Source organism: Numida meleagris, chromosome 2, assembly GCF_002078875.1.
Source record: "Numida meleagris isolate 19003 breed g44 Domestic line chromosome 2, NumMel1.0, whole genome shotgun sequence".
NCBI lineage: Eukaryota > Metazoa > Chordata > Aves > Galliformes > Numididae > Numida > Numida meleagris.
In genome coordinates this window covers 127075435-127100581 of record NC_034410.1, presented here as the reverse complement: position 1 = coordinate 127100581, position 25147 = coordinate 127075435, and the positions used below count along the sequence as shown (strand labels likewise).

Below are 25147 nucleotides of genomic sequence, written 5' to 3'. Positions count from 1 at the left end.
GGAGAACACCTTTCTGCCTCTTTCCTTGGAACTGCTCAAGCAGAAGAAGTTTCTTGCCCTTGTCTTGTACAGAGAAATTAACTGAACCTTAGTATGGGTTAGGAGTTTTTTTGTTAACTTTTGGTTTTTACTTTAAATATAATGAAAAATTCAAATGTCATCACCTTTAGTTTTTGCTTGAATTGCAATATGGAAATCGAATGGCAAAGCAATGTTGGCTGTCACTCTGCAGCTCTGTTTCCTGAAATATTCAGGTGCTTTACATCTAAATATGCATCTGCGTGCTTCTCTGCAAACCCTTAGGGTTTGGGAATATCATAAGTTGTTTAGCTACAGTGACTTGTTTTCTGCTGATTGTCTATGTCAATTCAAAGCACACAGAAATCCTCAGTTTGTTTTAATTAACCATATAGGTTTTGTACCCGATCGCATGTTAAGTAGAGAAAACAGTTTCCAAGGCTTATCAGCTTGTTAGCATGCTTTATGTAAGAACTGGTTATCCATTTACTTAATTGTCACCTCGGATTATGGTGGTTTCTGTACACATGCACGCACATCCCTAGGGAGCAGGGGAGTAAAGTTGGCTTCTCAGCACCACTTAAGAATAAAGATGTTCTTTGCCCCCAGGGAATTTTCAGACTCCTTGAGATGAGAAGGATGTAATGAGTAGAAAAAGCAGACAGGAAGTAATACTGGATGAGAAGATTGTAGTAATATGAATAACAGAGCGTCACGATCTTTCAGAACCGAAAGTGATGGATGTAATTCTAATCTCTCTCTTCTTTTCTCCTGATGCAGGGGATTCCTGTGAAGAGTTTGCTGCAAGCAAAGATATGTGTGAATTTTCTGCATGACGACTCCCACACTGGATTACGTAATATTAGAACTTCTGACTCTGTTTTGATCCTTAAAAATGATTAGGGTTGTATATGAGATTTAACCCACTTCTGATGAGTGATCTAGACATGAGTTTACATCGGCAAATGGGCTCTGATCGGGACCTCCAGTCTTCGGCTTCCTCTGTGAGTTTGCCTTCAGTTAAAAAGGCACCAAAGAAAAGAAGAATTTCCTTGGGCTCTCTTTTTCGGAGGAAAAAAGACACAAAGCGCAAGTCTAGGGATCTAAATGGAGGTGTTGATGGAATTGCGAGTATTGAAAGCATTCATTCAGAGATGTGTACAGACAAGAACTCTATTTTCTCCACATGTACCTCTTCCGACAATGGAACAACCTCTAGCAGCAAGCCGAGCGGAGACTTCATGGAATGCCCCTTGTGCCTTTTGCGGCACTCCAAGGACAGGTTCCCGGAGATAATGACTTGTCACCATAGATCTTGTGTGGATTGCTTGCGTCAGTATCTCCGGATAGAAATCTCAGAGAGCAGAGTTAACATCAGCTGTCCAGAATGCTCAGAACGGTTCAACCCTCACGATATCCGTTTGATATTGAACGATGACATCTTGATGGAAAAATATGAGGAGTTTATGCTCAGGCGATGGCTTGTTGCGGATCCTGATTGTAGGTGGTGCCCAGCTCCTGACTGCGGGTATGTTTTCCTCAGTGTCTGCAAAAAAATGACAGCATAAGTGGGTAACACGCATAGCATTATGCTTTTTGAAACGTTAATTGCTTTCTTTAGTGTTTTGTTGTGTTGTATGAGTGGGTGGCGAACAGAATTTTCATTTTAAAAAAACCCAACAAATAAACCCACCGCAATCCTCCCCCCACCCGTCAGTTTTTCCTCATGTAGGATTCTTTTGTTCTGCACAGAGAGAATTTCAGTAATTTAATGAAATATATTGGTAGGTGGATGCTGTGTATCCCTGCAGGGAAAAACTTCAGGTGTCGTGCTGTTAAGGCAAGAGTACACAGCTCAGACTAAGAAAAAGCTGACAGTTAGGTGACTGTACTTCTGTCTTAGTCCATTTGTTTGGATTTATTCTTAGAAAAGAAAACAGGCAGGTTATTTGTTTTTTTTAACAACGAAATATGATTGAAGATTTTCTTCTGATAAAAAGCCTGCTCCAGCTTCAGTTACCTTTTGTCTCGTGGCTGCGTGACACAACACTTGTTGCCTTTCAGCGGGATTGTGATGTACGATAATCATCAGTTTGTTCCTGCTTATTATCTGAAGAGCGTAATGTTTAACGTTGCTTTAGTACTCAAACAGTTCTGAAACCATTTTGAATTTTGACACGAATAGGCTGAGTACTGCCATGCAGCTCATCACGCTTCTCTGCTGCTGGTGTCTCATAATGCCATTCTTCAGCAAGTTGCTTGTTTAGAGATATTCTTTGGCGTTACTGTGATGTCTAAAGGTTGTAGCCATGACTGCAGTTTGGATGTGCAGCGCGTGCTAAAAGCAATCAGAACGTGGCATCTCTGTTTTAAAGCCTCACACATGAGAAAAAGGAAAGGGAGGAGTGTTGGAAGAGAAAAAATTGAACAGGATTAGCTGTTAAATGGATTAAATATTCTGATGGTAATGGTCAAAGTGCTTCACCTTTAGAAGGCTTTTAAATGTAACCATATGTTAAGAAACATTCAAGATCGTGTGAAAGCAGAATTCTTTTAAGTGAAATAGTTTGCTAATGTGGGTCAGATGTGATGTGTGGCTGGAAAGATGTTAGCTTCACAGCTCTGCAGCTCCAAGATGGGTGACACTGCTGTGGTGTAGTCTGAGCACAGGAGGAAGAATGACTTAAGAGACAGATGGATTGCATGAGTCTGTAACGAAGTTGCGTGCACAAAACCAGTGCTGCTTACTCCTAGTATTTTGACACTGCCAAAGAAAACAAACAATGGAGGGCCTTATATGAAGGATGCTTTGCTTGGGATTCCCTGAGTTTTAGTGTTCTGAACAAAGTTGTCTTACCCAAGCATGTAAGAACTTGGCCACGTTTTCTGTTAAGCCATGTTTCAGTGATTCCAGTCATGTTAGAAAATGCTGAGAAAGGAAGGTGCAGATGAGATTAATGGAGACTTGACTTTGCTTGTTTTTTGCATCCCAGTTTTCTGATTTAAAGAAAATCTGAAGTATATTTAAAGAGTCGAACTGTGAAGATAATTCTTACAGATATTGGATACTTCTCAACAGGAACATCCTTTATCATTATCGTCCTAAAGAAACAAGAGATGACGTGGTTGTGTTTTGCCTTTCTCCCATCCTTCTGGTTGCTTTTGGGACCTTCAATACTTTGAAATATGTTTGGTGAAGAGGGCTGAGCTTTCAGCATAACTTAATTAGTAAGTTTTATGGGGAAAAAAGAGCAACCACACAATAATTAAGTAGAAGAAAGACCACCAATAATGCCTTCAGTGAGAGAAAAACTGTATGGATCCTACAGATCTTGCTTTCTATTTGGCCTCCGGTCCAGCTGGCAGCCAGGGCAGCTGGGAGCAGCACGCAGCAGGAGGTGGGAAGGGGAAGTGAGAAGTAGTGGGAGAGTAATATCGGGGATTTTTGGGGTGTAGAGATTAGAAAGAGGGTAGAGGAAGGAGTTGTGCAGAGAGGAGGTTTAGGGAAGCAAACATGATTCAGCTTTTTGCTGAATAGCTTATGCTAACACTGTGTAAAGGCCCCATGCCACATAGAGTATGCACAGACTTCAGCAGACGTTTGCTCCAGTAGTTGTGGTACAACAGTAGTCGTACTTCTCCAATTGCTTTGGCAACTGCAATCAGTTTGCACAATATCCACTTAAAATGGAGGACTTTTTTCTTTTCTCATCAGTTAGTGGTGTGTGTTACTGACAGATTGCAGCGTGCTTGCGATGGGAGCTGACCTGATCTTTGCATGAATCAATGTTTTCCTGAAGGAGCTGGATGGAATGCATTTATTGAATTTGCAATTAATCCCAAAGTAGGAGAGGGAGGTGCAAGAAGTTTGGAGGGGAGCAGTATTTCCCGAAGTTGAACATTTTGGTAGGAATAATTTTCTGCTCAGATAGGTAAGAGAACAAACTGAGAGGATGATGCATGACAGCGCTTCTACTCAGCACTGATGAAACATCTGGTGTAATTGTTTCAGGGTTTAGAATCACAGAATCATTTGAGTTGGAAGGGACCCTAAAAGGTCAGCTAGTCCAATTCCCCTGCAGTGAGCAGGGGCGCCTAGATCAGGTTGCCCAGAGCCTTGTCCAGCCTGACGTGTCCAGGGATGGGGCATCCACCACCTCTCTGGGCAACCTGTGCCAGTGCTTCACCACCACATTGTAAAAAACCTTTTCTTTACATCTAATTTATCTCCCCTCTTTTAGTTTGAAACCATTTCTCCTTGTCCTGTCACAACAGACGCTGTTGAAGAGTCTGTCCCCTTCTTTCATAAAGCCTTCCTGTAGATACTGAAAGGCCACATGGGACATCACACGAGAAAAATGGTCTCTATCAGAAAAACTACTGTTTTTAATAAAACTTCAGTTGTTGAGTGCAAATAGAGGAAGAGGCGGTGGGGGTTGGAAAGGAGGGAAGTGGGATGAGTGTAGTAGGGTGAGTGTGTGGGCCTGCTGCAGCTGCCTGCAGTGCCTTGGTAGGGGTGTGGGCCAGTAGCTGATCTTTCCATGGGAAGGACCACAGATGAGGAAACCTCTTGGGCTTTCTTCCAGATTTCTGGGGATTCTCTTTCAGCATACAAGTTGTCAGATGCCACTTTAACAAGCCTGCAGTGAATCCGTGTTCCAGATGTGTTCTGTCCTTTATTCTGTCTGAATTATTTAGTGGTTTTGCTCTGAGATTACATTGCTGATGATATTAGAAGAGAGCAGCAATCCCTAGATCTTATCTTCCTCAAGCAAAAAATGGATTGAGCAGAAGAATATAAATTCTTCATTCCTTTACCATACATCCTTTCTTGTTGTTCTTCTCCCACTATTTTTATTTGTTGTTACCTGGAGTTTGGCTGTTGAAATGAATGCAGGGCGTTGAGATGAAGCCTGGAATGTTGTGCAGTGTGACCTAAGATTTGCCAGATTTTTTTCTAAAAGGTTCCTTTCTGAAGGTCTGCCCATACGTCAGCCCCAGATGGGGAGTGCCATCAGGGACGTGCCCTGTCCTTGTTAGCAGTGGGACGCAGGTGTGCTCTGGGCCTGTGCTTGAGGTTATTGGGTGCAGCAGTAGCACATTTTCAATGTGTCCCTTTATGTTGAAGAAGCATTTGGATCAGAGTTGCTTTGTGTACATACAAAGCAATTATTTCTTCAAGCTACTGTAATTGGGGAAAATTGAGCTTATTAACTTGGCAACAGTGTGAAAGAGTCTGACAATTATTGAACAAATTTTTACTTGGAAAGCAAGAAATGTTTGCAAACAGGCAAGCGGGTGTAATTTTTGTAGCTACATCATCTGTACCTTAGGGGCTGAAAATGCCTGTTCTCCACCCTGCTGTTTTAAATCGTGAATGAAACCAACAGGTCTTTTTGAAGCTCCAGATCTATCAGCTCCAAAATTAAAATAGCTACACTTTCAAATAAACATTTGTGCAGAAATAATTTCTAGTAACATTACTGAATGTTTCACGTGAATTTTATGCAACTGCTGTTACGTGGGGAAGGGCTCTGTTAATAATGAACAATTCAATTTTTACAGTAAAGCTACTTTCCTATGAACAGACGTGAACCTAAGCTGCACTGTACTTACAGATCTGCTGAAGGGGCTCTTAGTATGAGCTAAACTGCGTGTCTGAGTGTTCTCAGCCAGGGATATAGCATTTCTATTTAAAATAAAGCTATTGCATCAAAGCACTGAAAATATCACCATGGGTAGGAATTAAGAGGTGTGTGCGTATGTGTGTGTATATCTGTGTATTTATATATTTGTTTAGGACCAGACCTAATGTGAATCGTAATACGTGTCTGTATTTTTATCATATGAACTTCAGAATTTAAACCTGCGGCAGGAATTAGTTTCAGCTGTGATTTGTGGGAACAGCATCACCGAATGCAATTGCTGATGGTTGTATTTGATTACAAAATTATATAACAGTTCTGTAGATCTCAATGTTTTGGGAGCTTTCTGGTCTTCAGTGTTGTCAGAGTAAAGCTGGTAACAATATCCCAAACTCCTGTCTGTTTATGCATTTGTGGTTTGAAATTAGCTTTTAAAATAATGGAGAAACCTTCCTTTATAAAATACTCAGTTTCAATATTTTAAGCATTTAAAGAGTAAGCAAACATCTTTTTAAAGACAGCAGTGTTCATGCTAGGAGACAACCAGCAAAATACAAACTGTGCAGAGCACCAAGTCATCTGCCTTGGGAGTAACAGCTGGCACTGCTGCTCCTGTAGTAGGGATCATCCTGGATCAGAGGCACGGTCCCACTTAGGCATTCCCAGTGTGCCTGGGACGCTTCTGAAGCGATCACTTTTTCTAAGTTGCTTGAACACTTTTTTTGGTTTTGTTCTCCTGCTCTTCTAAATCGTCGCTGCTTTGTGACCTTAAACTTCTCAGTACTGCATTCAGCTGAAAGTACAGTGCTGTCAGTACCACCTGACGCCGTTAAAGGTTGGATAAAGCAAAGTGTTGTATTCATCAGAGTATTTCTCTGCAGTCTTAATGTACCGTAGTAGCAGTACGCATGTGAAAGACTGAGGTGCTGAGGAACCTGTGCTGGCCACATGGTGCCAGCTCCTGATGTCCACAACCTTCCTTGCTGCTTCAGCTGCTGTGGTAGCTCTTTTTAGCTTTGGTCTATAGATGAAAAACACTTCTGTTAACAAAACTCTTTTGCCCCTCTTGATCATTCAAGATATGCAGTGATCGCTTTTGGATGTGCCAGCTGTCCCAAACTTACATGCGGACGAGAAGGCTGTGGAACTGAGTTCTGCTATCACTGTAAGCAGATTTGGCATCCGAACCAGACCTGTGATGCTGCTCGCCAGGAGAGAGCTCAGAGTCTGCGCCTGAGAACAATTCGTTCCTCGTCTATCAGCTACAGCCAGGAATCTGGAGCAGCAGGTACGTATGATCAGGATACCTGTAAAATATCCTCCTCGTACAGCTGCGCAATTAACTTTGAAAGAACATATAGTAGCTTGGTAGATGATAACTTGTTTGTGTTTCAGAAACAGAAAATGTACGTTTTTAGGTTTGAATTCAAATTTTTGAAGTTAATACTTGAAGTACTCTCTGACCAGGGCACCTGACTTTGCTCTTAGAAGCATGTCAACATTTTCAGTTCTTACTCTGTAGCTGAAGAATGGGAACTCTGAGAAACTTGCTGCAAAGCAAATCTGTGTTTGGCAGGCTGCCTTCATCAGTTGTATCACTTACACACTGGAAACATGTATTTGCTACGCTTGGTGAAATTTCACAAGTTTGCTAGTAGAAATGCAGTAAAACTCAATAAAACCCCCCAAGCACTTGATTTTGTGCTTTCCAAAGAGTCTATTTGTCTGATGACACTTTTTTTTTTGGAGTAGGCTAGTCCCTGTTCAGAGGGAGTTACCTAATTTCTCTTCTTCAGTAATATGTTCATCTTTTTGACTTAGCAGAAACCAAGCAATTCCAGCTTCTGAAGAACCAAACAACAGCAAAAAAAAATAGGGTAAACTCTTCAGAGCAGTATGTTGCAGACTGGGAGTCCAGTTCGCTATAGATAAGAATGGTTTTCAGGTTTCACCCAGCTTGGATCTGTTTGGTAGCTTTTGTGTCTGACTGGCCAAAACACGGTACATGTTTTGGGAAAGAGTCTCTTCCAACTTGAATGTGGTTAGAACTGTCATTCCCTAATCCAGCCCTTGCCTTGGGAGCCTTTAGTTTCTTGTTTGTTCTGGCTTGTATTAACAAGACGCATCATCTTGCCTTAGAAATTGGCACCTTGCTCTAGTTTTTAAGTGAATTTTAAAATAAAATTTAAATAAATTAGGATGCCAACTCCTTTTTGTTTTCCTTCCAGTCCCTACTAGCGTGAACACCAGTAGCTCTACCACATCTGTGTTCTTTTTAGTTACTGCCCTGTAGGTTGTGTGTTTCTTCCCATCTGGGAATAGCTGGTGCATTGTTTCAGCTGCTCACTGCCTGGCTGCACTGAAGTCAGTACAAGTAGATAGTTCCTGCTGGTTCCTCACCTCTGGTTATTCCTTACACCAGGCATAAGGTATATCCCTCTTTTCCCTTTGTCCTTACTGTTAGCACAGAGGTAGGAGACTGGGACTTTTGCACTAGGGACCTGCAAGTTACTTCATCTGCTGTGGGTAAATAGCTTGTGTCAAAGTGCAAGTGCTGACCAGTAAAGGGAAGGAGCAATGATCACGACTGTGGTTGTGTCAGTGTACAAGTATTTCACTGTTGCTCAATGACCTCTTACTTGCTGATGGTAGAGCTAGCTGCTTAACCACCATATTTAAACATCTGACTTAAGAACAAGGGGAACCTCTGGAATTTTCTTTTTTCCTACAAGAGTTTTTTCTAGGGAATAAGTATTGCTGTGAAGTCAAGAGGAGGATAGTGGTACGAAAGAAATGCACTTAATGTAGAACAGGAGGTGGATTTACGATAAGAAGACATTAATGCAGCGGAGACAGAATTCAAATAAAGGATGCATAACAGCGTGAAATGTAAAAGAGGATTATATTTAGAAAGACCATGTTGTCAGTCCTGTATTAACATACATGTTTAATGTCTGACTCTAATATATTGCATTAAGCCTAGAAAATCCTCAAACATTGTGTGCATTAACTATTGAATCACTTGAATATGATCCAGAATACTTTGTTTTTGACTAGTGTTACTTGGTCCAAGGCTTACAAATACAAATAGCTGTCAGAGAAGTCATTGCCAAATCATGGTTTGTAATGTAATAAACTCACAATAAACTTTCTCCATATTTTTTTTTAGACAATGGTTCAATCAGCTTTCCCAAGTATCTGTCTATATTTTGATTAAATTGATTTGCCTAAATAACTGATGAAATCTTAATATTCATTTTTAAACAGCTGATGACATAAAGCCATGCCCACGCTGTGCTGCTTATATAATAAAAATGAATGATGGAAGCTGCAATCATATGACTTGTGCTGTCTGTGGCTGTGAATTCTGTTGGCTATGTATGAAAGAGATCTCAGATTTACACTATTTAAGGTACGTTGAAGGAAAAAAGATCTGCATGATTGGTAACTTACGTTCTAAAGTTATACAAAATTACATTGCTGTGTGCTGTAGGTCTGGCTTTCTTCCTGTTGGAGTAGGGCATCAAAGCTGAGTATCTATCTGAGAATTAAGTTAGTTTTCAATGCATGTATTTAAAAATTAGTGCACTGTTGTTCTTATAAAATATTTTTCTAAGTTGCATGTGTACAGTGTGTACTTTGTAGAACAAATTGCATGTTTTAGATGAATGTAGCCACTATTCTTGTTGATGTCTTAATACTGCTGTACTGTGTTCATATAAAGCTACACAGCAACTCTGATTATGTTACGTTACCTCTGAGCCACAGACGAGGTGTGGTTATATGTAATATGCTTTCCTTTGCATTTCAAAATATGCTGTAAAGCCTCTCTAAGAATCTGAAGTGATAACTGGTGATCTGGTATCTGTTGCTTGAACCTTAGAACAACGGTTTTGTAACTAGGTAGCAGTTCAGTACTGCATAGTTATGTCAGTTTGCTTACAATTTCTTTACAGTTTTCTTACTTCTGTCTTAGCCCATCAGGTTGCACGTTTTGGGGAAAGAAACCGTGGAGTCGTAAGAAGAAAATACTGTGGCAACTAGGGACGCTTGTTGGAGCCCCTGTAGGGATTGCATTGATAGCTGGCATTGCTATTCCTGCTATGATTATTGGAATTCCCGTGTACGTGGGACGGAAGGTAAAATACTGTGTTCAGTTGGTTGGCTTCACCAAAAGAGAGGGGCTGGAGACTAACTGATTTCAGTTGTACTGTTATGTAGTTAGTTAGTCATAAAACAGGTAGAACAACACATTGAAAAAGGATTTCTGTATTTTGCCATTTTACTTCGTTTTTAATCTCTAGTTTCCGTTGTGTCCATTAGAGCTGAACAATCTTTAGAGAGAGGGAAGGAGAAAAGAATCCCTATTCTTTATAAAGCAGTGAAACTGAGCTTTAATGCTGCTGAGTTAAATGAAAGAGCGATTCTCTTCATATAACTGCAACTTGTCTTTTTCTCAACACTGTGCTATTTTGACTTAATGTACAGCAAAACACATACACTTTTTCACAGTAGTCATACTTTACTCTCCTCCTAACGTAAGTCATGCACCCAATCCCATTGTAGTGCATCCAGCTCTTTCAGCCCGATTTCTCAATTTCTCAAGACTAGTGTGAGTTTTGTAACTCCGACAGGTTGGTGTTGTCCTAAAATTTAAGACGTGTTTTCTTCCATCCATCTTCTAAGTTAATGAAAATGTGGAATACATCTCTTGGAGGGATAGCAAGGGGAAGAGTTACAGTTTGGGGAATAATAAATAAATCTGATGGTTTTCTGTCAGCTTCATGTGTGGCTAATAGTTGTCTTCTCTAGACTCTTCTTCAGTCTTGGCCATTATAACCAGATTGAGTGTCACGTAAGAAAACTTCAAAATTGTCAAGTCTCTGTGTGACATCTGCTTCTCCCTATCATCTAGGCCAGTTATTCTTTCACCAAAGAAATTAAAACAGACATGATCTCCACTTGAAATTCTGTTGTCTCTTTATTTCCTGCTTTTGCTTTGGTGTCTCTTAAGTTGCTGGTTTTCAGGAAATTGATGTTTCGTTCATTGGTCTTTAATTCCGCAGGTCCTTGTTTTGTACCTTTAAAAAAAAAAAAAAGATTATAATTGCAGTTTAACTTCTTCCAGGTTTTTTTCCCCTCAGAGATACTCTATAAATAATATTTTTCAGAAATCTCTTCTTAGTCACTCTGAAGTTGGGTCTTCTTTTTCAGATCAGCTCATGTGACTGTGCTCTAACCTGCTGTTTTCCTACAGATCTTACTCCTTTGTCACCAGTCACCTGGCTCACAGTAAATCTTTGGTGACATCTGAAGGAAAAAAAAAAAATGGAACAGGCCTCCAGTTTCATCTGCTGGCTGTCTTTCCTTCCTGTTAAATAGCAAATTGATTTTGGTCTTCCTCTTGCTGGCATTGTACTTGTAGAATAACTTCCCGTTAGCTTTGTCCCTTGCCTTTTTGTCTCCTCTATTTTAACCTTTCTAATTTTTGACTTGACACCCTCATGCTGTTCCTTTGTGCCCATTGAAAGTAATCTGACCTACTTTCCATTTTTTAACTCTGCTTCTTCAGTAAAGGAAGCATTTTGTTCTTCTGCAACATTTTCTTCTGCATTGGGAGAGTTTGTGCTCATATTGCTATAGCTTCTGTAAGAAAGCACTAGTTAATCTCATTTTCATAGATATGCATCTGGTAACCTACCACTTTTCTGCCGTTACTGAAATGCCTCTTCTTTTAGACTAATTTTTTTATTTGGGCATTCTTTGCTCAGAATTCTGAAGTCTCTTAGCTATGCTCATAGGATCACAGAATGTTTTGGTTTGGAAGGCACCTCAGGGATCATCAAGTTCCAGCTCCCTTGCCACAGGCAGGGTTGCCAAACACGAGATCAAGTACTAGATCAGATTGCCCAGCACCCCCCTATCCAGCCTGACGTTAAACACCTCCAGGGAGGGGGAATCTACAACCTCTCTGGGCAGTGTGTTTCAGCACTCCACCACTCCCTCAGTAAAAAACTTCCCCCAATACCTAATCTAAATCACCCCTCTTTAAGTTTAAAACCATTTCCTCTTGTCCTATCGCTATCTACCCATGTAAAATGTTGATTTCCCTCATGTTTATAAATTCCCTTTAAATATTGAAGTCCACAGTGAGGTCTCCCCACAATCTTCTCTTCTCGAGACGGAACAAGCCCAGTTCCTTCACAGGAGAGGTGTGTCAGCCCTTGGATCATCTTACTGCCCTCCTCTGGACCGTCTCCAAAACCTCCACATCTTTCCTGTATTGGAGGCCCCAGGCTTGGACACAGTATTCCCAGCCAGGGCCTCACAAGGGCGGAGTAGAGGGGGACAATTGCCTCCCTCACCCTGCTGGCTACTCCTCTTCTTGCTGACTTTCCGGGCTGCTGGCTCATGTTAAGTTTTTTTATCAACCAGAACCCCTAAGTCCTTCTCAGCCGGGCTACTCTCAAGGAGTTCTTCTCCCAGTCTGTATGCATATCTGGAATTACCTTGACCCAAGTGCAAAATATTGCACTTTGCTTTGTTGAACCTCATTAGGTTCACAAGGGCCCACCTTTCGAGTTTATCAAGGTCCCTCTGGATGGCATCCCTTCCTTCTGTTATATCAACTGCACTGCTCAGCTTGATGTCACCAGCAAACTTGCTGAGGGTGCTCTCAATCCCATCATCTATGTCATTCGTAAAGATATTAAAGAGCACGGGACCCAAGATGGACCTGTAGGGGACAGTGCTCATCACCAGCCTCCACCTGGACATAGAGCCATTGACCACAGTCCTCTGGCTGTGACCTTCCAACCAGTTCCTTATGCACCAAGTAGTCCACCCTTCAAATCCGTGTCTCTGCAATTTAGAGATAAGTATGTGGTGGGGGATCATGTCAAAGGTCTTGCAGAAGTCCAGGTAGATGACATCAGTTGTGTTGCCTTTCCTTTGTCCATCAGTGCTGTCCGTCCATCACAGAAGACTGCTGCGTTGGTCAGACACGACCTTCCCTTGGTGAAGCTATGCTGGCTGTCTCAAATCACTCGCTCGTCCCTCATGTGCCTTAACATCTCAGTGTTTTCTCCTCCCTTTCCTTGCCTGTCTTGCCTGAACAAACACTAATTCTTATTTTATTCCAGAATGAGAACTATCCTCCCAAATTTAAAATTCAATTTATAGAGCACAACACACTATAAAACTTACAGTTCTACTTGCATTGTTGTTTTTTGCAGTGGCAGTTTGATGTAAAAAAAGTGACAAAAAAAACCCCACACTGTGATTATCCTCTTGTTGTTCTTTGCTCTTCCTTAGGTGTAGTGAGAATTAACATCATGACAACTATTAAGGTAGAGACCTGTTGGTCATTTGTAATTTTGTCTTGACCAAGAATTCTGGCTGATGAACTGCTCATGCCTAAAATGTCACGGTCCTAGAGAGAATTAAATAAAACAGAAACGAAGTAGGAAATCTCTGCAAAACAGTGACCTTTGAAGGCCTTTCAAATTCATGTGGGATTTGTTGCAGTTGAGTTTGACGTGGTCGTGTTTCAGAGTTATGGCAGACTTGAACCAACGGAGTAGGGGGTTTGGTTAGCAGATCCTTCTGAGGCTTCACAGTGCTATTTACTGGTTTGCTGAAATAGTCCCTTCCACAACAGCTTGTCATGGAGGGGTGCCAGAGCAATGGAGTTCTCACACTCCCTCCCTCCAGGTTATGTTTGGTGAAGACTGCCTTACTACAAGCTTTTCATGCTTCTGTTTTTTCAATCTGTGTTTCCATAATAATCTGTGAAAATTTCACTCCATATTGTTCGGGGGAAAGCTGACAGGGAATAGGAGGTGTCAATTTGCTTGGAGATGGTGATCCTTTGATCTTCAAAATTGTTTACTTTTCTCAACCTTGTATGCTAGAGTAATGATTCAACAGATAAACAGCAACGAAAAAGCTGTTCAGTGATTTAGCTTTCCTGAGGCTGAAAGTAAATGCTTAAGAGCTGAATTGGAGGACTGCTAATTTCTAAGACAATTGCCTAAAATTAAGATGTTTAAGAATTTTCTTCTTTGAGATAGGTTTAGGAGTAAATCATGGCATAGAATGTAGTCTGTATGGAAGAGAATAGGATACAGATTCCAAACTGTCAGTTTTTCCATAATTGCAGCGATGTATTATTGATTATTCTAATACTCTAAAAACCCTTTCTTCTCTTCTCTCAAGATTCACAATCGATACGAAGGCAAAGACATTTCAAAGCACAAGCGGAACCTGGCTATCGCAGGTGGTGTAACCCTATCTGTAATTGTTTCTCCAGTTGTAGCTGCAGTAACCGTAGGTAAGCAAATATTTCTGTTTTGTATATTGGTAACACCTTGCAACCAGAGCTGCATAAACACTCATGAATAAAACACTCAGCTGAGATAAGTCCTCTGGTTTCCTTTTGCAGGTAGAGAAATCAAGACATTAAAAAAAAAAAAAACGCGTAAGGAGCGTGGTATACATTCACTGGGGCAGAATGGAGAGCAGAGTACTGTGGGGAACATGGCATAAAATGAAGAACTAATAATTTTTATCTTGCAAATTGAAGGTGTCACATTGTCATCTCCCTTAAAACTGAAATATTTAGTGCTTTTTCTAAATAACTAAGACAAAGCTTTTGCCACAGAATATATTCACATTCTAATAATTTAAATAATTCCTATCAAAATTTTCTCAACATGGGGAAAAAAACTGTATTTTAAATTTAACATTACAGTAGTTGACAAACTTCTTGCTCTTCTTCAGGAGTCAATTTGAATTTTATCATTATTTAGTAAGGGTGGTTGAGGATAGCATTTGGGGAAGATCTGGCTCCATGTTTCAAAATATTCATCATCTTACCCCACATAGTTTCAAAATCACAGTAAAGAAGCTCTGATTTTGAAAGGAGTGGAATTGTCCAGCACTGCCTTGTTCATTCCCTTTTTTGCAGCAGAGGCACCTTTGTGGCTGCATAGTAAACTGCTGTGCATAACTGTTGTGCATGAAGATCCACCATTCAGTTTTAAGCCAGATCGTTCCCCTGATGGCGTCTGTCACACAGCTGTGTGTGCAGTATTCCTCCTTTTGCTAGAAATAAGGACCGGAGAAAAATCAGTGGCCTTTGTAAGGAAGGATTGCTTTTATCCAGTGATAGTTTAAACTGACGTTGAAGTTGGACATTATAACAGTGGTGGACCACTTTTCAAATGTAGATACACTGGTTGTCATAGTGTCTCTGGTGCCTTTCTGCACTGCATTGTCCTTGTGTAGCTGTGGCATCAGATCCCGGGTAGGGTAGGGTAGGTGGCAGGGTCCAGCATCTTACAGATGTTTCTATAGGTCTGCTTTACCTCGTGATTTCAAGCTGTTTCCTCCTGCTGAGTAGAATCATAGAATCACCAAGGTTGGAAAAGACCTGAAAGATCATCCAGTCCAACTGTCTACCTGCCACCAATATTTCCCCACTAAACCATGTTCTGTAGTACAACAAGTACTAAGCAGAGATAAAACTTGGCTTTTTAGGGAAAGTATTCAGTTTTTTTTGAGGTTTTGCTCTTGCCCCGTTGCTATTAACATGTGGGCTCCAGTCTCAGAGCATGAAATGGCTTTTCAAGTTACCGACCTTGACCTCATGAATTTCCTTGTAGAATTCTAGTGACTTCTTATGACTAGAGTCTTTCTTTTAGGTTAGACTGAGGAGCCTTTGCCTTGGGTCTGACTCTGTCCTGGCTCTTTCAGAAAGTGCCAGCTTGCCATTTCTGGTACCTTCTGTGGGCTTCCATCAGCAAAGTCTCAGAATGGTTCCGTTTACATGCCAAAGGAATAATTTTCACAGTCCATTGAAAGGGGTGCAATAAATGTGTGCATAATTGTGCATTTTTGCCCACAGCATCTTTCACTGCTTCCTTTCTGCTCCTTGTCCCCAGAATGGTTTACATTTAAGGAAAAATTGTATAATTGAATTCTTAAATGAAATCAACATGTTACAGCACATATAGAAGATCCAACAGTAATAATGATGGCGAGTCCCATAAAATCAGTAGCAAAGCCCCATCTGACTTCAGTGAATGCAAAATGTAGCTGAATTTATATGAATATTAAGTATATTCTTTTTTTATCTATAAAAGATGCTACAGACACAATGGAAATAGTAATTCACCCAGCAGTATGCTTCTCTGCCTTCCAGTTCTGAGAGGGGGCCCTTGTGCCCATTGAAAGTACTTTGTTATCACTTCACCTGATTTATCAGTATTTCTTTATTTTGTTCTCTCCTAGTTTCTTTGAAGTGTGAAATACTAAGTAAATGTGGACTGTGAAATCACTTCCGTAAGAGAACGCAAAATATGAGTTGCATTTAGTTAACCAAAGATGGTACTTTCCTCTGCAGGTATTGGTGTTCCTATTATGCTGGCTTATGTGTACGGAGTTGTTCCGATTTCCCTCTGCCGAAGTGGAGGCTGTGGTGTTTCAGCAGGCAATGGAAAAGGTGTCAGGATAGAATTTGACGATGAAAACGATATAAATGTTGGTGGAACAAATGCAGCTGTAGGTAAGAAAATGTTTTATTTTCTGGACTTTGTGACTTACTTGTGTTTGATAGCCTCAGATACCCAGAGTACTTGCATGCAGAAGAGGTGCTGTGGAGTCAGGACTGCCTCCACTCTTTGCTAAAAGATGAGCTCTGAGATGAGAGAGTAGCTTCTGTGTTCGTGTTGTGCTGTGCTATAGTGCAGCACTTGCTCATGTGGACACAGGGCCAGACGGTTGTCTTGTGGTCTGAATTCCATGTAGGGTGTTGTCCTGCTTTTCACACAGCACTAAGTGAAAGGTAACAGCTTTCTCATTCTTGACCAGGGCTAAATGCCAATAAGTGACTTTCAGGCAATAGAAAGTGCTGTCGTGTTATTGTCCCTTTTAACCACTTGCTGAAGCAACTCTGAGTTTTCTCTGAAGCTGGCACACTTTAATTCCTTAGAATCAGTGCGGTCTTGCAGTTTGATCAGCATGACTGAAAGCTATCTGAGCATCCCACTTCTATTTCACCTCCTTTCTCATGGTCACCAAGATACTGAAAGTGCAGGAATCGAGGACACTGAATCCAGAACTTAATCTTACATTAAAAACGATTAAATGTTCTTTTAAAAAGGGATACTTTTTTTTTTAAAGTCATTTATCAGAATACTAATTCAAAGGAGTGATGCATTAAAGCTTTACTTGCCAGTTTGAACCAAAGCCAGACTGGTGTAATGTCAATCCTGTAGGTAAAAATTGAAAAATAAAGTCAGCACTGCTTTTTCAGAATACTAGTTTGTAGAAGCTTGCTACTAGCTTTTGCCTTTTTATCCATAATAGGAATAATTAAATGCCTTTGGTTGCTAATCTGGTGCTGCTTTTTTAAAATTTTTTAAAATTACTTGGCCGTATCCTTTGATACGTGGTCTCTGTGATCCTTGACTTCGTGCTACGTGCCCTACCCATGGACAGCTTTTTGGTATCCTTAGTATGTCATATCTGATACAACCATTACAGCAACTCCAAGAAAGGTCCCATTTTCTTTGGCAGTTATCCTTTTGTCACTGTGTAGTTCATAAGTGCTTTTTCTCAGTGTAACTTCAGAAGCAGTTTCCGTGCTCACGTTCTAGAAATCAGTGAGTTCTGCTTCTGTGAATGACAAACCTGCCTTCTTCCTTTCTGTCTAGATACCACCTCGGTGGCAGAAGCACGTCACAACCCCAGCATAGGCGAAGGAAGCGTTGGCGGGCTGACTGGCAGCTTGAGTGCCAGTGGCAGCCACATGGATAGGATAGGAGCCATTCGAGACAACCTGAGTGAAACCGCTAGCACCATGGCGCTGGCTGGGGCTAGTATAACAGGCAGTCTCTCGGGAAGTGCAATGGTGAACTGCTTCAACAGGTAAGAGACGTTCTTCCTGCCATATAGCGCCCGGCTCTGAGTGTAAGCAGTGAAGGTTGTATTACTAGGTTTCTTGATTTCTTTAGAACCAACAACAATTGTTTCCTGCTGAAGGGAACTGCTCTGTGAGACAGAGACAGTTTATCTCTGACAAACGTATTGATTTCCAAAAGATTCCAGTGGATCACTGTCCTCAAAGAAGAGCTTGTATTTCTTTTTAAGGTGTTCTGCTTCCCAGGAGTGAGAGCAAGGCACCTCGTGTCTAACACAGCTGCGTTCTCTAATAGGAGAGCTGTCTCGGTGCATCTCACGCCAGCGTCATGAGTTCTGACTTGCTCAGAAGTCTGCAAGTAATGAGTTGCCCCTTCTGAACACCTTGGCCTTGCCTCAGCACCTGCTGTGAATCGGGGTCTTAGTGTCTGTAAGAGGCAGGGAGTCTCTGGAAAGTATTGTTAATGTGTAGGGTTCTGGAAGGAATTTGCTCCTTAAGAAAATGAGTAGTGTGCAGCACCTCATTTAAATAGCTTGCAGGTCCAGGCTGTGTAGGAAAAAAATAAGAGGGCAGGGTAGCACTGAGAGCTTCCTTGGTCTAGAGCAGGTGTTCCAAGCTGTTACTGCTGGCTGAGGTACACCTATCCTCCTCTGGAAGGAGCTGAGAGAGGAAAGCAAAGCAAATACTTCCAGTTCACCATCAGAACACAGATAAAGAAGGCGTTTGGAAAGAAGCTTACAATTCTGATTTGTCTGCTTGTTTTTCCAAGTTTCTGTTATTTCTGTTGAAACTGATAACAACGCAACAAGGCAGAGTACAGAACACAGTTCTCCAACTGTTACTTGATAAGTTGTGATTTTGCAGCTGGGACAGCATGAGAACTGTTGTGAATTTGTGTATCCTTCTGATTGTTTTCTGTTTTTCGAGTATGGTACATTATCTGCAAAGCTCCAAGCTCAGCTTGGAACTCATTCTTGTAAATCTCAGGGAGGAAATAACCCAGAAACTGTTTTGTGTGCAACATTTTACTTTGTTGGCAATTTCATCTATTTTTGTTTTTTAACTATGAGGCTGTGCTTACTACTGAGTGGTAGAGAAACTTTACAAGGTGATAGCAATTTTCAGTTAGAGTGCTTGAACTGTAGTAGCAGCTCATGCAGCTCTCTTTCTTTCTCTCCAAGGCTGGAAGTACAAGCAGATGTGCAGAAAGAACGCTACAGCCTGAGTGGAGAATCCGGCACAGTTAGCCTGGGAACAGTCAGTGATAATGCCAGTACCAAAGCAATGGCAGGATCCATTCTCAACTCCTATATCCCTTTGGACAGGTAAGAGAAATGTGGTGAAAACAGAAGATTGAGCCTTACTTATTAAAGGATATCCTAAGCATGCCTCAGTGGTTCTATTTAAAACTTTGAACAATTTTTTGGTTAGAAATTGAATTACACGTGATTGCTTGTATTTGCCAAGCTTACTTCTAAAGGGGAGCACAACCTTTGTAGCTCAGTAAAGCGTTTCATCTTTCAGACTGCCTGCTTCAATGTGGGCTGCTTCCTTCGTTAAACACTTTCTCCAAAACCAGTGACGTTTCTCTAACTTCCTCTTGCAGCGTGTTTTGGAAAGAAGCAAGCGTTTGCTCTGCTGTATCAGCTGGCTTGTTTTAGATACCTGCTTACACTCACGGGTTCGTTCTTGTTGCAGGGAAGGCAACAGTATGGAAGTGCAAGTGGATATTGAATCAAAGCCAGCCAAGTTCAGACACAACAGCGGAAGCAGCAGCGTTGATGACGGCAGTGCTGCAGGTCGGAGCAATGCTGCGTGCTCATCGGCCTGCGTGCCAGAAAGTAAATCTAGTGCCACCAAGTGGTCCAAAGAAACAACAGCAGGAAAAAAATGTAAAGGCAAGCTGAGAAAGAAGAGCAGCATGAAGATAAATGAGACAAGAGAGGACATGGATGCTCAGCTGTTGGAACAACAAAGCACAAACTCCAGTGAATTTGACTCTCCCTCTCTTAGCGATAGTATTCCATCCGTAGCGGATTCTCACTCGAGTCATTTTTCTGAGTTCAGTTGCTCGGATATGGAAAGTATGAAAACTTCCTGTAGCCACGGTTCCAGCGACTATCACACTCGCTTCACCACGGTCAGCGTTCTCCCAGAGGTGGAAAATGATCGCTTGGAAAACTCTCCACAGGCGAGTGGGATCCCTGCGCCTGTTCCAGCGGCCCCAAGCACTGATGTTCAACAGCTGAGCTACATTGCTGAGGAAAGCATTAATACCGGGTCTTCAACAGATGTAGGTCTAGGTGTCGATGAAATTCTGAAAGAAACAAACAACAACCATTCGCAACGTGCTGCGGAATTAAGCACTGCTATTCAGACTGAAATTTAAGCCAAAAAATGCTGCAGAAACACATTTACCACTAACGAACCCTGTCTGAAAGCTGGTTTCATTACATGCGACGACTTCGGTAAGCTTCACGTGACCGGCAGGAGCAAGGTTTTGATACAGCTGCATTTTATATACCTGTCTGTTAAGGCAGAACGCTTCATATGGATCTTAGACCTGTGTGAAGGGACTTGAAGGCTTTAACAAGTGCATTACAGCAGTACAAATATGTCCGTGTTTCTTATTTTTTGCCACGACTTTGCTTGAAAGCATATACTTGGTGTATTTAGATAAAAAATGGGTAATTCTTGATATGTTAAATGCTAAAATAAATAATACGTCCTGCACTGTTCGCTCAAAAAATAGGGGATGTGGGATAAATGGGTGTTAGCCGAGCATTAGTGACTTAAAACCATTCTAGCGTGAACTCTGAGGGAAGCAGGAGTTTTGCGGAGACCTCTACCAACATCTTTCGGCAGTGAACATTCGTGGTGATCATTTTGTTTTATAGCTGGACACACTATTGAGGAGGCGTGTGGAACGGATCGCGTACCTTCAGGTGGATGTGGCCCGTGTCGGGGGCGTTCGTGTGTACACTTGGAGCGAGGGGATGGCGTTTTAAGTAACTTTGGAACAGAAGAAATTGGTACTTAATGCGCGGTGGAATAGAAACATCACCTGTGGAGAACAGTGGGGTCACTTATTTATTCATGCAACCAACCATGCAGCAGATAAGGCTGCTGCGTATTGCGTAAAACCTGTAAGATCACGATCCGTTGACTTAGGAGCCTTGTAGAAAAGCAGATGCGGTCACCTTTCGTGAGGGGGGGAAAGCGGTGCCCCGCCAATTCTTGGTGCCTTTGGAAAAGACTGGGTGTGAAGTGCCTGGTCGTTGGAGGATTTGTCTGTAATGTTTTCCAGAATGTCCTCTTTGGCCACCTTCGATCACAAAAGAGAATCCTAGCGACTAAATGACTGGTAGATAACTGTACGATAATGAAGTATTAGCCTACCAAAGACTCACTCAGGCTTTCGTGAATGACTTCTTTCACGGACATCTCTTTGCAAGACATGCATCTTCAGTCCCAGAATCGGAGTGCAGGGCAGTGGCTGCCCAGATGGCTTCTGGATACGCTGGCTTATCTTTCTTTTGTGTATGGAAGATGTACAGGTAAACACAAGCTGAAGTTGGCCAAAGCGCCTGCACTGTTCAGTGTTTTTTTTTCTTTTTGCTATGTAAATCACTAAAAATGAGGGGAGAAAAAAAAAGTTGTGAATATCAGAAAAACAGTTAACGATGTTCTGTCTTGTGTTCAATGTATTGCCATTATGGTGCTACTGGGAGTTCGGTTGGATAAAAAGAAAACGCCATGAGCTGCAGTTCTCTTCCACGACTTATCCTCACCAGTTTCATTAAATGCTTATAACACTAGTGCCAGTTACGTTCTTTGGTAATGCTTGTTACGGTATTTGTATATTTGCAATTCAGTTTTGCTCAGTAATATGCGTGTAAACTGCATATGTGAAATAAATGTCTAAGTCCTGGGTTGGAGTGGTGCTGTTGGCGTGCGGGCAGCCGCAGGGAGCGCGTCACATCTCGGACAGCGCTCTTTCCTGCCGGGCTCCCACCGCTGGCATCTTCTGTTGCCTCGAGTTCTCGTTTCACTTGGTGTCCTTCAGAGTGGAGTGCTGCGATGTTTTGAAATACCAGACCCGAAGCTGTGCTGTTGTGCAAGATTCAAACCTGATTTCTTTTTCTCTTGCGGCATGGCCACGGGAGCTGCCTCTGATGGGCAGGGCAGTGAGCGATTTTTGGGGGCTCTGGTGGGTGGATGGCATTTAGAGATGTGCCCTCAGGGCTGTGCTGGTACTGCTGGGCTGAAGTGTAACTCTCACTTCGTCTTTACCCAGTGTGACGCTGACCGGTTCGCACTGCCTGCAAGAAGTTCATTTCCCCACAGATTGGCTGGGATTTCTGGTTAACAAGCGGTGTTTTCTCCCTGCCCAAACTGTGCATTCTCACCTGCATTTTGACAGGCTCACAAAGTAAGAAACCAAAATTAAAAGGCATGCATTGCAAGGAGGGAGTAACTGGATCTGTCTCATCCCTAACCCATACGTAAGCTCTATTTATATCAGAGTGAATAACAAATAACTTAGCTGGGTCAACTCTAAATCTACGGTTAGAGCGTTGGTTTTTTATACTCTTTCCAATGGTGGATGCTCAAGGAGATGATAAAAATTAGGATGAATGAAACAGGCTGTACCCTAGAAATGATAGCAAGGATCAGCATTAACTAAACATTTCAGTGTGCCCCGTGCTGGGCTCCCCAGCTTAGGAAGGACAGGGAGCTACTGGAGAGAGTCCAGTGGAGGGCCACAAAGATGATGAAGGGCCTGGAGCACCTCCCCTGTGAGGAAAGGCTGAGAGCCCTGGGGCTGTTCAGCCTGCAGAAGGGAAGGCTGAGAAGGAATCCCATCAGTGCTTATAAATACCTAATGAGTGGGAGTTAAGTGGATGGAGCCAGGCTCTTTTTGGTGCTGCCCAGTGACAGGGCAAGGGGCAACGGGCATGAACTGCAACACGGGGAAATTCTATACAAACATGAGGAAGAGCTTCTTTGCTGTGAGGGTGACAGAGCACCGGAACAGGCTGCACACACAGGAGCTGTGGAGTCTCTTTCTCCAGAGATACTCACAGCCCACCTGGTTGCTTTCCTGTGCCACATGCTGCAGGGAGCTGCTGGAGCAGGGGGTTGGGCTGGGTGATCTCCAGGGGTCCCTCCCAACCACTGTGGTTACGTGAAGCATTTATTTCTCATAATACCAGTATGTGAACCCTGATGCATTTTTCAGGCCTGCATAGAGTCTCTCTGTAATGGTCATAAAGTGAAGTATTAACTGATTCCTTTAGGCAGGAGAGTGAATGTGGAGTAAATAGCCACTGTCTCAGCTGCGCTGCTTGTGCTTCTGTTGTACGTGCCATGTGCAGTCCAGCTGGTGAACGTACTTCAAAGCCACACTTTTTCTGGACCTTGGAGCACGTTCAATTTCTGTGTGATCTCCTGTGACCGCGGACAAGAGCCGCCTTAAGCCACAAGCTCTTTGCTCCTTGCTGTAGAACAGGAGCTGTGAAGATCCCCTTTGGCTTCTGGTTCAGTTTTGTTTTGAATCTGCCTTGTGCAATCGCAATAAAGCTGTTGCAGCTCTGAAAGGGCCGCTTTTGGCTTTTTCCATTCTGTTTGTGGAACAGCGAGAGCACGCCGAGGGGCAGTGATGCCACCTGATGCTTGCAGCCAGGAACCAGAGCCGTACTTTGTTCTGTGCATTTAAACCTGGCTTCATCTCTCAGCACCTCAGTTTTGCTATGCAGGACATGGAAAATATGTATTTTTTTTCCCCGGCAAATAAGCTTTATTGAAAGAGAGTGGTTATTTCCAGTCACTCTGAAATAATCTTTGATAATTTTATATTCCATTTAAAGTATAGTTCATAGAATTGCAACATTTGTTTTAGCAGAGCACTGTTTTGCTGACTCATTTTGAATCATTTCAAATGTGAAGCAGTCCAAAGGGCGCTGTCTCATACATTTTAAGCTTGAAGTGGCACTGAGTGGTTCCGAGTCTATAAAAAAGTAAAAGCTCTATTAGTGTATTGATGAAGGCGGTGCAGGTGCATTGAACAGATGACATTGTGTGGAACCATTCAGGGGCCCTGGGTGCCGGGGTGGGGTGTGCGGCGTGCGCTGGTTGCAAGAAATAAAAAGGATCTAAACACAGGGAGTAGCCTGGGGGCAAGCGTGTGTTACATTGAATGAAGAGCTTCCAAGTCTCCTCTGGGAAGGGAGGGGAGTTGCGCTGTTGGGCTTGGCTGTGTGCCTGCTGCCCCGCTGTGCCCCAGAGGAGCGTGTGCAAAGTTTTCATATCAGAGCATGAAATGAGAAGCAGTACAGGAGGTGGGCAGGTCTCTTTTCTCAGAGGGCATGAAACCACCTCCTGAAGATGCGATTGGAAAAAGTGCTGAACCCAGTCCTGGCTGGAACACAGGGATCGCTTTTTTGAGCAAACTGGAGTTCAGCGTACAGGAGTAGCCCCATGCTGGGCTGTCCTTGTGTGACCTCTGCCACAAGAATGAGGCCGTGATGGTTCATCTGGCCCTGCTGCTGTGAGGGAACCCCACAGGCTGCGTGCTGAGCCCCCAGCCCTTGCCCTCCAATTCAGGTGAAATTACTGCTCAAATAGCTTCACGCACCGGCTGAGAGTGGGCAGGCCGCACGGAGTGGGGCTCCTTCAGCTGCATCATGGCACAGTCGTGTGTGGGTGTGTGACTGACTTACACAGAGGTTGGTTTGCGTTAGAAGCTCCTGCGTAACACTTGAGGTGCCGCTGGAGGCTCCCGGCTGTGGCACTTGGCTGGATGCTGTGTGGGAGGCCGATCAGGTTATACCTGAAGTGCCCGAGAGCCGCTGGTGGCTCTGGGCCATTTTCTGCGCTGCCCTGTTCCAGTTTCTGCTCCCCATCCCGTGCCTTTGAAGATGAGGGGTTGTTTTGCTGTTCTGCAAAATTCGCACCATCGATGAATCAGCGTGCCCTGGGGGCTGGAACTCTCTCAGATGGAGTTCAAAGATGCTGAAGGCGTGCTGTGAACAAGCACTGAGGTATTGACCTGCTCTTAAAGTGAGCCCAAAGACATGGGGGTCTGGCAGAGGGACCTGCGGCACCAGGGTGAGCCTGACCGTGCTTCTGTAGCCATCCAGCAGCACACCTGGAGCACCCCGCCCTGCTGTAGAGGAGGGTAACTGCACTCCTCCTGGATCTGCTCGTGACCACCTACAGCAAGAGCAGCTGCAATGAGCGCCCCTGCGTGCCACTGGGAGCAAGCCCTCGTGTAGCACAGGTGAGTGGATGTGAGGGAGAGCACACACCTGGAGGGGCGGCTCCGGCCTCCAAGGACAGCAGGGGGACAGGTCCTTGGTCATCTGAGTTCCTGGCTTCAGCCAGGTGCCAGCAGTGCTGTGTGCTACCTTGTACTGGAGTAAATCACAGCCGTGGGCACAGGCAGCGAGCAGCCAGGACCGAGCGCTGCTTTCCCTGGGTCCTATTGACTCAGCTTTACAACAGGACCATTTTTGCAACCTGTCTCTGAAACACAGACGTGAAATTTGCAGCCACCTCA

The 25147-nt window shown here is 43.0% G+C and overlaps 1 protein-coding gene across 9 annotated transcripts in view; it reads left to right on the top strand.

Moving 5' to 3' along the window:
• Positions 1–21519, top strand: part of RNF19A (ring finger protein 19A, RBR E3 ubiquitin protein ligase) — a 59431-nt gene extending 37912 nt beyond the window's left edge. For 8 of the 9 annotated variants that reach the window (XM_021387232.1, XM_021387239.1, XM_021387238.1 and 5 more), the window contains 9 exons: positions 799–1546; positions 6743–6951; positions 8931–9075; positions 9640–9802; positions 13881–13995; positions 16069–16230; positions 17381–17594; positions 18768–18911; positions 19285–19975. In XM_021387232.1, the coding sequence (XP_021242907.1) occupies positions 930–1546; positions 6743–6951; positions 8931–9075; positions 9640–9802; positions 13881–13995; positions 16069–16230; positions 17381–17594; positions 18768–18911; positions 19285–19975 (2460 nt within the window). In that variant the 5' untranslated portion in view covers positions 799–929. Of the gene's footprint in view, positions 1–798; positions 1547–6742; positions 6952–8930; positions 9076–9639; positions 9803–13880; positions 13996–16068; positions 16231–17380; positions 17595–18767; positions 18912–19284 lie in introns of those variants that run through there. The other variant, XM_021387241.1, reaches the window with a different exon arrangement.